The following is a 14062-nucleotide window of genomic DNA, read 5'->3' as shown; positions in this document are numbered from 1 at the left end:
GATTGAGCCTGTGAAAATGAAGGGCAGTTGAGTTGAACGCTAGCGTGTTTTCATGACATTTCATTTCTCCCGTGTTTCCAACCAAAGGCATTACTCGGAAGGGTAGAAGGAAAGCTGATAACAAGGAGGATTTGGTAAACATCCTATTGGGAGATTAACAAGGAGGGAGTCCGGTCTTTTCTGTGTGTGTGCGTGCGCGCATGCAACGGAGGGAGGGATGGAGAGAGAGAGAGAGAGCGAGAGAGAGAGCGAGAGAGATAGGGCTTCCCAGAATGGGGCAGAGCAGGGAGGGGGTGAGTTGCCTGCTGGACGGGACTGAAACGTCCTTCATATAAACCGGTGACAAAGTGGCGAGCAGTGGGCCCCCGGGCGGCAGAGATCAGAGCCAGTACACAGACGCAGAGACCGAGAAGAGGAGACCGAAGCACCGAGCAGCGCGCACGGCGGTGACTGGAGCCACAGCAACACAACGAGGAGACCCGCGAACACAACCAAACTAATCCGGACGGAGCCGTATTTATTCCCGCCTACAGGTAAAACCCACATGGATGTGCGGAGAGACTGAGCTCCACCGGGTTTTTGTAATCTTGAGGTACAATTTAGGAGAAGAATATCCACACAGAGCACAGAGGGTCACACCTCTTGTAGCCTACCTGTTCGCGCGATGTTGGATGGATATTTTGTAGCAGATGGGGTTTGTCTTGTCCTGTCTATAAACTCACTAATGAGCCCGCAACCCCACCCCCCTTTCCCCATAACTGCGCTTTTAAACCTTTGACTCGCAGCTTTTTGAAGCATTAAAATTATCTGCGTAGACTTTTAGTTGTAGTTTTGAAGCCTTCACGTGTGTTTTGTTTCCTTCTTAATAACCGACAGAAAAAAAATTTCTGAAAAGCTTTAAGGGAGAGAAAAAGGTTATTTCTACATTATATTTTCAGCGGCTCTGTCATGCGTAAAGTCGGGGCCACCTGCTCGGGGCCATGTCCCCGCGATCAGCAGATTTGTTTAATTCGCGTCATGTAGGCAACACATCGACCGCAAGCCTGTCAGATTAAACGACTACGCATGTCAGCCATGTCAGCACAGTGCCTTAGTTCCAACTAATTAGGCTCACCCTGTCTATACTAGGTCACCACACGGAGAGCTAAACAGCCGGCGCTGGTATACACTTATACTCTGTAACTCAGCGTATGCCATATGACTGACTCTGTGGGTGGATGGAACAGATTTAATTGCAGAATTTGCATCCAATATGTTTGATTCCCCCCCCTCTAGCAAACCTTTCAGTTATTATTGTTATTATTATTTGACGTAGTGCAAACCATTTAGTTCTATTTTTATAATGATTCGGGACTGTGTGTGTGTTTTTTTTTTTTTTTTCTTCTATGCTGAACACTCTTGTTCATGTGTTTGTATCTACAGAGATGGACCTCACCTCATCCCCTTCGCTATTAATTTGCGTGGTTTTGGCGGCCGCCCTGATTGGCGGGACCCGCTCGGAGGGGGTGTGTCTTCAAGATGGTAAACACAAGGCCACGCCCAGCCCGGAGCCACACCTGACTGAGTGCTCTCTGTATGCAGACAGTGAGTGATCTCATTTTCATAGTCTGTAAATCTTGGAGATGTTGGAGAACCAATTAAATCTCAAATTAAATCTAAGAACAGGCCCACGTTGATGTGTTTCTCTCTTGTTGCTGCTACAGATAGCTGCTGCACAGAAGAACAAATCCAGGACATCTCTCATGTTCCTTCTGCCAATAATCAGAATGAACCCTGGGACAAGTGTGGATCCCTCAGCCCTGAGTAAGCCTTAACCACCCTTCTGGTGTCCTCAATATTTTATTCATCTGCTCTTTTAGCCCATTGTTGCCTCTTAATGGTGATATTTTGCTGCTTCAGTTATCCATTTGTATTTTTATCAGTATTTTCAGTCTCATCAGACTGCTGTTTTCAGGAAAAAGCTAAAAACCACCAATTAATGACTGGCGGAGACCAGAAATTGTGCTAAAAGAGAGTCACTACTGAATTTAAAGTCATCAGGTATCCAGAAATACAACTAGAAATGACAAGTTTGAACATGAGCTGCTTAAGCCGAGAGATAATATGTAAAATAAGTCAATATTATAGTTGTTTTTATTGCTACACGTTAGCTTAAAATCACTAGTGCTTGCTTTTATTAGCTTATTTCACATTTAATGGCTTTGTGTTTGATCTAGTTCTTCATTCGCTCTGTATAATCTATCGTTAACAGTAAGGGCCTGTGCATGTAGTCAGTACAGAATTTTAAAGTGTTAGTGGAGCCAATAAGGATGGATTTTCTGAAATAATAAATGGCACCTTAGACAAAGAGGCTGCCAGTTTACAGACAGCAACAGCAAACACATGATCAAGTAGGTCAAATTGAAAGAGGCATTTAAGTAGCATTAGCCAAAGCTGGGCAAACATACTTAAGGGATCAACAGCAGCAATGATACTAATCAACTGCTCGTATTCCCCATCTTATTTAGCGTTGTTTTCTTGACTTGTCTTGTGACCGGCTGTTCCGAGTTTAATACAGACTTCGCTGGTCAGTAACAAACATGACCTCTTGTGTCTCCCCAGGTGTGAAGGCTTCCTGAAGCGCGTGTTGTGTTTTTACCGCTGCTCCCCTGACGCTGCTCGCTGGCCTCATCCTCAGCGCAGCTCATACATCCAGGCTGTTCCTCTCTGCCACAGCTTCTGCCGTGATTGGTGAGGCTGCCAGCACGTTACCAAACAAACTAAAGTCTAAATCCCCTGTCAGCGAAGGGATCCCTATCTTGGACAACAGCATACTGTGCTAAGATAGAGTGTCCAATAAAACTGTATGACACAGATGAAACTGTGCTGCATATATCAACCTTTTTTTTATTTTTTAAGAAGGTGGCAAACACACAAAGCCTAGCACAAACAGCTTCATTTCATGGGTCCTATGTAAGAAATAAAAAATAAAAAATGAGACAACACTGGAAAGATAAGTGAAAGAGTGTTGTAAAGAATTAAAGGGCTGCTCTCTGCAAAAATACTTAAAAATTACTTAACATTTTGGAAAATATTCTTTTTGGCTTTTCTGTTAAGAGTTGGCTTAGGATGATTAATGCTACTAGAAGCTTGTTAGCTTAGCACAGACACTAGAGAATGTGGCTTTATTCAAGTACATTTGAAAAATATATATATAAGTTCAGAAAGATGCTCTAGAAACTTACAGATCCTAGAGTCTAACAGCTCATAACAACACCGCTTGTCACTTTCACACTGGATTTTTGTGAACATTAGACAAACAACATAAGGATTAACAAGCTTACAATGCGCTATTTCCAGTCTTAATACTCAGCTTATGTAAGAAGCTGCTGGTAACTTTATATTTAGCATGAAAGTGAAATCTTTTCATTTTAAGCTCGGAAAGAAAGTCGCTAAGATGTTCTTTTTTTTATTGTTTTTTTGTTAAATTTATCTAGCTCAGGTAAAAAATAAAAATCTCAAGAGAAATCATTTAAATAAAAGAATAATTGTTTGTTTTATCATTTACATTTTTCAACATTCACATTTGTTCTTTCAGGTTTGATGCCTGCAGGATGGATTTGACTTGCGCCCGTAACTGGGCCAGAGACCCCAGGGGACAGAACTGCACTGGAAACTGTGTTCAGTATCAGCAGGTAGGCTTTAAGCAAGATTAACAAGTTAACCGGATATATTGAACCTAAAGCTATTTTTGTGTTTAGACTGGGGTTTTCTTGGTTACATGGCAACTAATAGAAAATGGATAATAAAACTGATTAGTCTACTAGATTTTCTTGCAGAGAATAATCAATAAATAAAATAAATTTCACTTTGAACAGCTAAAAATATCTCTTCTATCATAAGCTAGTTTCAGAGATACAGTAAGTAAAGACACCGTGAGGATGGTGGCGTAACACCAGCATTGACACCTATTTGACCTTGTTAGCCACGTAGAAATAAAAAATTGTAGTCACGTGCTTTATTATTAGCAAGCAGAGCACAGTAAAGTCACAGCTTAGCTAAGGTTTTCTGGTAAGCAGAGGTGGGTGTCAGAGATTTGAATCCTGCTGAGTGACCTCGGGGCTTGTCATTTGAGATCTTTGTTACAGGCAGAAGGTCAGAAACTGTGGCGTGGTGCCTTAGTGGTATAGAGAGAGATGGCGGTTAAATGAGGGGTTAACAGCACCAAGGCTGAAGTGTGAAAAGGCTGGGCCCTGCTTCAGTGGGCAGAGGCCAGCTGGGTGATTGAAAAAGAGCGACAAATGGGTGCTGGTGTGCGCAGCTGAGACCAGCAGCAAAATGACTCACACTTCACAGGCAATGACACTCTATCTATAGACCATGTCCAATGGTGCAGTGGTGCCTGAAGAAGTAAATATACACATAAAGGGACCTGTTTTTTCTCACATTTTTATTTTTATTTTTGGACTCTCACCTATTTCATAATTCAGAAAAATATGTGTTCCATCTTTGACCTTGGTGCAATCTCTTAGTCCATCTACTGCAAGAAACAAGTCGTTTTAACTCCTCTCACATCTTTCAGGCAAGCTTTCTTCTGATTGGCTCCTCCTCATAATAAAATGTTTAAATAGTAGGTCAGTGCCCTTATGGGCTCACGTTCCCCTTCTCTACAATGTCAAACTTCTCTTTGTTACACATGAAAATCAGACATCTGTTCTCTCGCTTTGCAAGTCTATTCAATTTCAATTACATTATTCATATAACACCAAATCACAATAATAGTCACATCAGTAATGCAGAGAAAACTCCAGGCGACCCCCTATGAGCAAGCACTTGGAGACAGTGGGAAGGAAAAACACCCTTTTAACAGGAAGAAATCTCTGGCAGAACCAGGCTCAAGGAGGCGGGGTCATCTGCAGTGACTTGTTGAAGGTTGGGAGTATACAATAAAGTACTGTAGTTTATAGCATAAGCCAGAGTTTGTCGCTGTTACGAGGGGCTGCTCAGAAACATTAGTGGTCCTAATTCATGAATCTAAGATGTATTTACATAGATGTCACACAGAGTTTAGCTCATCTTGTTTTAAAGTGAAACTTGACTGTTCTCCATTGATTTTTCTGACTATCTGAAGAGAAGCAAATACTTCCTGGGTCCTCTGATTGGCTTCCCAACATCAGACAGGGATATTATGCCTTTGCTATACTTAGAAGGGGAAAAAATAGCACTTCTACCTGTTTCTGCACTCTCCAATGTCAGGATGTCTGTTGTGCATCAGAGGGGATTTAGATGTGAATATATGCAAAGCCAGCTAGAAAATAAGTAGGTATACACCACTCATATATCATAATAAATCCGAGAGTGTGCTTTCTCTTGATTTCACTTGCATTTATATCAAACAAGCACAGGGAGAGAGAGCGAGAGGACCACAGTGACAGATGAGCACACACCCACATCCACCAGGCCTATTAAGGCTGTCTGGGGGATATTAGATGATTATTGGAAATTACACATTTGTGAGAAGAGAGTAAAAGCAAAAAGAGACGTTTGGGGAGTGTTTGAGTGTGTCTCTGTCACGGTGTGTTTTCTGTGCTTTTATTGGCCCATTTTAATGTAGGGCAACACTAATGGTGCAAAAAATACTTCCAATAAATTTAAGCAGCTCTCAAAACAGAGTGATTCAAACAGCTCGTCGGTACGCATTCAGTGCATTCAAGCAAACTAGCCCTCTTTACAGGGGCCATAAATAAGTGCCCGCCTCCCGTTTTTGGAGGTCAAAACGGTAACACTTTGTGTTTTCCTCCTCAGCCAGCAGAGATGGGAGATTTCACCTCAGACCTGCTGCACACAAGCAGCCGCTCAGACATCACACTAAAACACTCTCAGCTCCACTCCACCCAATGTTGGTGCACGTGGGTGTCTGCTGGATAAACCCACACCCATACAGTTATTATTTGTAAAAGCTGAAAGCGGTAGATGTTGATTTGCATAGAGACGAGCGGATACTTTTAAAAGCATGCATAAGCACCCGCAGACACATCCTTTGCATGCAAAAATCCCTCTGGCACGCTCACTGTCTCGCTCTCTTTTTGTACTCATTGGTTACATTATTTGCCAGCCAAGGTCTGATTTATCTCAGCATTAGACACTTTTCTTTCTGCTCCTGATGCAGTGGGAATGAGGTTATGTCTACAAAGAACAGCACAGAACGTCTGTGCTTGAACAACAACAACAACAGCATCTGTCGCTAAGATATAGTGAACTAATGCTTTGTAGGGATTGGGGGGAAATGCTATAGATTTCAAAGATACCAGTAGAAGCTTAGCTTAGATAAAAGGGAAGAAATGGTAGCGAATTTAGCTGGACCTGTGTCCTACTAAATTACCTGTATAATTAAATAGTAGTAATACTTATTTTGCAATATTTATACAAGGTTCTGATGTGAACGTGGCCAAAAAAGCTCAATAATAGCAGAAATCTTGCAGCTTGCATTTACTGCATTGCTTTGTAAGTTTGTGGCCCTGAAAAATGGGAAAACAAGAAACTACAAACCTACACAGTAGTTAGGATTTTTTCTTCTGGTCTAGTGTTCTGTCATTGAAAAATAAGAATCAACCCTGGCTCAGATTTTTCATCTAAAAACAAAAAAACGGAGGGAAAATGACGTGTTGTTTGAGGAATTTAGTTGTTGTTCATCATAGTTGCTTTTCTATAAAAGTGTTGGTGTTTCCATCATCATTTTATCTGCCTGTCTCATGGCTCCATCTAACCTGTGTTCCCATTCTTATGTCTAGCTAAAGTAATTAAGTACAATACAGTAATGCTAAGTCAGCCTTAAAAACAAATGTAATTCTTTGTCGCTTCTTCTTCCAATCATCCACATTTGTCATGATGTCATTAATTCAAATTATCGTATTGTCATTTAGCAGCTTAGATCTAAAGCAGGGGTGTCAAAAATAAGGCCCGAGGGCCAAAATCTGGTAAAGACACCAGTTTGCCTGACTGGATGGTTTTTCGAATGATGAAGACCTCATACTGCACCAAAGTATTAACCAATAGATAAACAGTTACTTGCAAGAAAAGGGGGCGGGTATTTTCTTAAATTACAGAAAATTCTGTCCAATGAGCTACAAGACCTTTTTGTGTAACTTTACCCCGTATTTCTTACAATTTCAGCCCAAAAAGTCATGCTAACAGATTTCTTAAATTGCTACAGCAGCATTTCTTTATGACACACAAAAACGTGAGATGTAGTGTTGAAACTGCACTTCTCTGTGCACTTTTCTTCTCTCATGTTAGATATCTCAGGGGTTAAATGTCCAGTGAAACTTATTTACACTGACAGAAAGGCGAGTTTCTCACTGGTCCGGCCCTCTTAAGATCAAAGTGGCTCATAATGTAAAATGAGTTTAACATCCCTGATTTAAAAGCACTATCCTTTCAAATAACGGACATTACAACTGTCATTGTACTATAACTGTATGTTATGAATAATTTGATCACAGATTCTAATAGTATTATTCCAAATTTAATTTCTTCAGTCATTCATATACTGAGATTATTTTTTATTGGTTTAGTCAAAAAACTCATTCTGATCATGACTGCAAGCTAAAATAATTTCTTCCGTAGCTTTTTTTTTTTTTTTGCACATCAGGTGTAATGTGTTCGGTTTCGGATGGTGAAGGGCAGAATTAAATAAGGGCGAAGAGGACAGCGCAGAGCCCCAGGAAATTTCTGTATCTCACTTATTTGATCACACCATGTCATCTAAAGCCACTCGTGCTCATACTGAATTAGCTTTGGCAGCAAACCACGTCCGCCTGAGGAATAGTGGAAGTGTTTGTGTGAATGCAGGTGTGTGTGTGTGTGTGTGTGTGTGTATACCCTTGTATGTGTTATAGGGTTGCTGCGATAAGACCTAAGTGTCAGACAGAGAGCTTGTAGTGGCGAGAAATAGGCATCATCCTGTTTGTCCTTCCAACACGGTAAACAAATTACTTTTTTTTCTTCTTCTTCTTCTCTGAGCACTCTGTGTGACTCAGTCTTAATCCCCCAACAGACAGGAGGATGAAAGGAAGCAGACGTTTGGGTGGGGGTGTGCTACAGAGAGACAGGGGAGAGATGTACAAACAGTGAGTGCAGCAAAAAGCAAGCGGCGGTGGAGGTGGGAGGGGTACGAGAGTAGGTGATGGTTACTTGGCAGCACATCTTAATGACTGGTTATGAGGCTGTCACTGGGGAGAGAGATCGAGAGCTTAAACACAGAAAAGCGAGTGTGTGTCTGTGTGTGTGTGCGCGCAACTGAAACTTTGCTAATTTGCTTTCCTAACTATTTCTAAGCTCGTAGGCATAAACCATTTACAGCTAAACGGCTTAAATGTTGAATTGTGATTTGGTGTTACTCGCGCAGTATCCCCCTCTTTAATCCGCATTTGTGTCTTATTAGAAGAGGAGCGCCTTTTTCCTTTTTTTCCCCCCCTTTTCACGCCCCAGAAACTCTGGCGCTAGTGTCAGCAGTAACTAGACTTTCCCCTCAGAGTATAACTTTATAAAGACAGAGAGCACGGTAATGAATTTTCTGTCAGACGGAGACACAAAAGGTGCTTCCAGCAAACTTTTCAGATTCTGCTCTGCGCGGCTTGTCGGGGACTGCAAAGGTGGCACCGAGATGAATTCTTTCAGATACAAGTGCGAGCTTTTCAAGGTCGTGTCTTGTGATTTGCTTTCAAGGCTGGTGTAGGGAAGGGAGGCAGGAGAGGCAGACAAAAGCAGCCTGTGAGAGCAGCTGCCCGGCGCCTGCAGCTCCCCTCTTACACCTGGAACAGGTGCTTTGTTCAAGGCCAGTGCTGCTCTGAGATGGAAAAGTCAATAACAATAAATGCTAATGTTACACAGCGGCGGCGTGTAACAATAATGCTTCAGTTAATGGATTTTACACTTTCACATAAATAGTGTAATATATGCTCTTTATATAGATATTTATATATCCCAGAATCTGAAATTTTGCTTCCTCGTAAATGTGCTGCTGGGCTACATATGAAATGCTGTGTTTGTAATATATTCTGTTTTATTTGAACAACAGTTAACCTTTGTTATTCTTTTCTGAACCGAGCATCTTTTATCATATTTCAGGCCAGCTTTGAGGAAAAAAATGGGTGCGTATCAGACGTTAGCGATTTCTGCTTTTAAAGCTCACCTTTGGTCATCAATCCATGTTTCTTGACATATATTGAGGTGTCAAATGTCATCATTAAGGGCACATGGAGGTCGTTTTTATGGGGGAAAGAGTTAAGAGTAACATAATTCTGCAGGTCTGACATATAATTAGAAAAGCAAAAAGCTGTGTGAGAGAATACACAGCTTTCCTTTCCAAGCATACCTGGGCAAGATGAAGGATTCATAGCTTCACTTTTAAATACTGAGCATGACTATAACAGTTACTATGGTAATACTTGTACACTAGTGTTCAGTGGTAAGTTGTAGGTTTTATTTCGATACATGTATTTAATAGCAGCTGAAACTGTTAGTCGCATTAAGGCAAAAAACATTTTGCTTTTAAATGTGCTGGTGCATTTTTGAATCTATGACACGTGAGATTGTTTTTAAGAAAATGTGTCCAAAAATGCACATTTGGATGTTTGTTTAACCCTGTAAAGTCTGAACTCTGAAATAATTGCCAGAATCTTTTTTTTAAGTGGGAGTGTTTATTGAACCTTCTGACAAATTAAAAAAACAACAACCAAAAAACATAAATTTGCATAAATTAATTTTAATTGTATCATGTTTGTTATACCTGGAATTTTGTGCAATTTAAAAGTCACACTGATGATGTAGAGGCTTCAAATATAATACATGTTAAAGAGTTAAATGTTACATTTTCCCCTAGGATTTTATTCAAGCTAGTCTTTAAATGCTTAAATTAAATAAAATTAAGTAAAACATTACATATAATACAAGAAATACATTATTTAATTTAGTCAAAAGGAGGTTGTCTGTTATTTTTCGCCTTCTAATAATAGTTTCCTTTTTTAAAAAAATGTAAAATATATATTTTTTAAGATATTTTTTTAGATTTTTTTGTAAACCCCTGTTTGTATGCTGAAGGGTTTAATTTATTCTATAAATCAGACTCTTTTAATCTTAAAACCATGCAGAACAAAGGATTTTTTGCCTTGTTCCTCTGATTTACATCATGATGAAAAAAAGAGATGTACAAAATCCCATCAGTGGAGAAAAAACAAAACAAAAAGATTTGTGTAATGTGCCACAAAATGAAGAACCGCTAACTCTGAAGCCAGCACTACCCAGTGTTCAGATTTCTGTTATGGAAATTTATGCAAATCTGGGCATTAGTAGATTGTGCTGAATCTGAATATTTAAACATTACAGAAAACTGTGAATAGAAAAAAATAATCGCCTTATGCTTCGCAGTGGTATCTAGTTAACATTTTCCCCTTTTCATTAATTTTTTATTTATTTATTTTTTAATTAAAAGGTCTGCATGTCCACATGGGTGCTTTCAGTCTTGTAACTGTAAGGTCCCAACTTTTTGTACCTACCATTTATGTAGAGCAGTTGCCTCAAGGAGCTTTCTATTGTAAGGTAAAGAACCTACAGATATAAAGGGAAACCCCAACAATCAAATGAGCAAACAATTGGCAAAAGTGGGAAGGAAAAACTCCCTTTTAACAGGATGAAACCTCAGTTCTGTTGGAGGTGAGTGCAGAGAGGCAGAATAAAGCTCTTCTGTGGTTTGTGTGAGGGTACCAGCAGAAATGATAAAGATGTAATAAAACACTTACTTTTTGTTTTCTAATATTTGGTATTAAAGCTGAATTCTGAATGCTGGCACTAAAAGTCAAGGTTGTATCTCTGTGGATGGCAGAGAAAAATAATCTGCATAAATTTTGTGTTCTGCACACCTACAGATGTACCAGCACGGCAGAGATCTCTGCGAAAGTCTGTGGGGTGATGCCTTCATGACGGTCGAGGATGAGCCGGAGGAGGTTGGAGAGGCCGGAGAAATCGGAGTGGATGTCGACGGCGTTCGTCCATGCGGCTGCCTGACTCTCAGCCCCTCGGACAAGGACGTGATCGCCGCTCTCAGAGCCCAGCAGGACGACCCGGAGGAGCTGGATACCACCAAGACCGGCTTGCCTCAGTACCGGGCCCCTTGCCAGGCCAAGCTGCCCGTGCAGCCCAGAATGGGAAACTCCGTGCTGCGTAAGCGCTCGGTGGAAGTGGAAGACGTGGAGGGGAGTGGCAGCGGTTTGTAGATGGTGATACATGTATTCTTAGTGATAATCCTCTAGATCATCATATACAAAAATCAATCCCTTGAAAGGGAGTTATATCCTTTCTCCTCTAACTAAAGTAAACCATACAAATTTAAGCTCTCATTACTATCTTCAAATCGCAGGCATAACTTCTTTGATTTACAAAAATGATCTGATTATCTGATTTAAGTGACAAGCTTATGAACACCCGATCGATTCTTTGAACAGCCAGGATTAAACGAAACACCAAGAAAAGGTTTTCAAATGAATTTAAGAAAACTACTCAAAGCTGAAATCCTCAATATTTTGAAAGGGCTCAATAACAAATACACTTAAGACATCCCATGATGGCTGCAAAGTGTTTTTATTGCCAGCTAACAAGAGCATCTTTAGTGGGAATTTGCTTTTATGGCTCAGTGTAACACATGGTCACATGGTAAAAGTCCTGCAGTATTAGCACTTCTGCATGAGTCAAACATGTCAAACCCAAAGTACTACTTTTCATGACAATGTTGAAAACAATATATCACCATCCCGCTACTTATCTCAACTGTCTACTAGCTGGCTTTGATTTGTGCTTTAGTCACTTGTTAAATGCATTAATTAGTCCTGTGATTCCATAATGTGCAGTCTGCTTGTCATGGAGTTTATGATAGTGGAGAACGTCAAAAGTTTTAATCATAATTTTGAATGTATCTGAGATTTTTCTAACACAGTTAACTGACCTGAAAGCAAGTGTTCTGGTATGAGAACAACAGCACCTAATACCTGAGGGGAAGGTTTAGTATTCAGAAACAACATCGGAGTAAATCAGCAGGGGCAGCGTCCGTGCCAGATAAGGTTGCTCCGGTAGTTCGGTCATGTATCACCGATGTACTGTGGGTGTTTTATAAGTAGGCCATGTGTTTCTACAGTTGGGAACTGTTAGATGTAAATGTTTTATAAGAAAACAAAAAGGGAGAACTAATTTGTTTGATTTACCATAAGCTTGCTGAAATGGGTGTTTCTGTGCTTTTCTTTTCATTCTCAATAAAAACATTTCTAAACATTCCCGATGTTTCACGTGCCTTTTTTGTGGTTTCTCTCTCTTTTTTTCTTTTAGTTTACTTTATATAGTTGGTGAGATTTCATACATGCTTTCTGGTAACGGCAGTTCGTCTTGTAACCGGAAGGTTGCTGGTTCGAGCCCCGGCTCGGACAGTATCGGTCGTTGTGTCCTTGGGCAAGACACTTCACCTACCGCCTACTTGTGTTGGCCAGAGGGGCCGATGGCGTGATATGGCAGCCTTGCTTCTGTCAGTCTGCCCCAGGGCAGCTGTGGCTACAACTGTAGCTTGCCTCCACCAGTGTGTGAATGTGAGAGTGAATGAATAGTGGAATTGTACAGCGCTTTGAGGGCCCCGAAAAGCGCTATATAAATGCAATCCATTATTATTATTATTATTATTATTATTATCATTATTATTAAATGTGCAAACAATTCACAGGTCAGAATTAGATGAGCAGTTAAGAAGAGAGTTAGGGATTATTGGTGTGATATATCATCAACAATTTCGAGATTTCCAGGTTATTGAAAAGTCCTCCTTTAACAGTTTTTAGCTATAGTGACTCTTATATATTTAACAGGGATCAAATAAATCCAATATACTCATTATCAACCGTCAGAGAAAGAGTCCCTAATGTGGAAAAACAGGGAACTGTATAAACTAACCATTAATATTTATGACTGTAGGCTTGTGTTAACCCTGTGATGGTGTGGGGTCCTGTCCAGGGCTGTCTCGCTATGGGTGAAGGAGATTACCTTGGGACTTGGAAACAGGTCTTTTCATATCTTCATTTTTTTTAGTTTTAAGCTTTTATGGTTTTGACTCTTTCAGGTCTCTCCATAAACTTTGCCGCTCCTTTCCCTATTTTGAAATCCTCCTTACCTGTTACTCCTATTACACCACCTGCTTACGTGGTCACCGCAGGCTTGGAAACTTTAGGTGGAGTGGCCTCTCGTCTTTGGAATTCTCTCCTTGCACAACATTCACAATCAATCTCAAATCAACATAGGCTTTCTGCTCGACCATATACCATTTCCCATTTTATGGTACTTGATGTATCAAATACTTTTCAAGATTTTTTTTTTTTTTTTTTTTTTTACAAAGTTCCAACCAGCTGTTTTCAGGCACCCCTTTTTCCTGCTCATTAAGATCTGATGTAATGTTTGAACATAAATATCTTTAAAGCTATTAAAGATTTTTTTTTAAATTATTTTTTAATGACGTTTCAACTGGTTTCTTCTACAACGCAAAAAATAAACTAAAGTATTGGCTAGTTAAGTTATGAAAACCATATTTTAGCTGTTCTATAAAGTCCCATCTTTGAGCACGCACTACTAAATAAACTTCACATTGCAAAAGGCAGCTAGAGACAGTGTTCGAATGGTTCGAATGGCACAGAGCCCTGCAGAGGTGTGTGCAGCCCTACATCGATATGCTTTCCCAGACCATCACTGATCCACCACATTGTTCATGCTGAACGGTGTTACAGGCAGCATGACGTTCTCCGCGCCTTCTCCAGACCCTTTCATGTCTATCACATGTGCTCAGGGTTAACCTGCTCTCATCGTTGAAAAGCACAGAGCACTCTACAGCTCCGCAAACACACCCACTGAGGGTACAACCCTAACCCTAACACTAAACCTAAGCAATCGGGGTAATAAGAAAGTCAGTTAGTAAATGTCATTTCTTTAGCACATTTAAAATCAAACTGCTTTGCACTAAAATAAAACATAATAGATTCCTAGCAGCTGAGATAGACTCTTT

At 40.3% G+C, this 14062-nt stretch overlaps 1 protein-coding gene across 1 annotated transcript; it reads left to right on the top strand.

The window, feature by feature from the left end:
• Positions 1-276: 276 nt before the first annotated feature.
• Positions 277-12302, top strand: rtbdn (retbindin). Its single transcript, XM_087839579.1, has 6 exons — positions 277-533; positions 1423-1584; positions 1704-1803; positions 2602-2730; positions 3578-3674; positions 10905-12302. Exons 2-6 carry the CDS (start codon positions 1425-1427, stop codon positions 11250-11252), a joined length of 834 nt encoding a protein of 277 aa, XP_087695705.1. The 5' UTR covers positions 277-533; positions 1423-1424; the 3' UTR covers positions 11253-12302.
• The last annotated feature ends 1760 nt before the right edge of the window (positions 12303-14062 follow it).

This window comes from Neolamprologus brichardi, chromosome 4, assembly GCF_056152115.1.
Source record: "Neolamprologus brichardi isolate AB-2024 chromosome 4, ASM5615211v1, whole genome shotgun sequence".
NCBI classification, from domain to species: Eukaryota; Metazoa; Chordata; class Actinopteri; order Cichliformes; family Cichlidae; genus Neolamprologus; species Neolamprologus brichardi.
The sequence above is the reverse complement of the archived record's forward strand: the minus strand, read 5'-3'. Positions and strand labels throughout refer to the sequence as shown.

Coding starts and splice junctions, on each gene's coding strand:
- rtbdn (XM_087839579.1), top strand. CDS start 1,425: ATGGACCTCACCTCATCCCCTTCGCTATTAATTTGCGTGGTTTTGGCG. Junction 1,585..1,703: donor GTGCTCTCTGTATGCAGACA/GTGAGTGATCTC, acceptor TTGCTGCTACAG/ATAGCTGCTGCACAGAAGAA. Junction 3,675..10,904: donor ACTGTGTTCAGTATCAGCAG/GTAGGCTTTAAG, acceptor GCACACCTACAG/ATGTACCAGCACGGCAGAGA.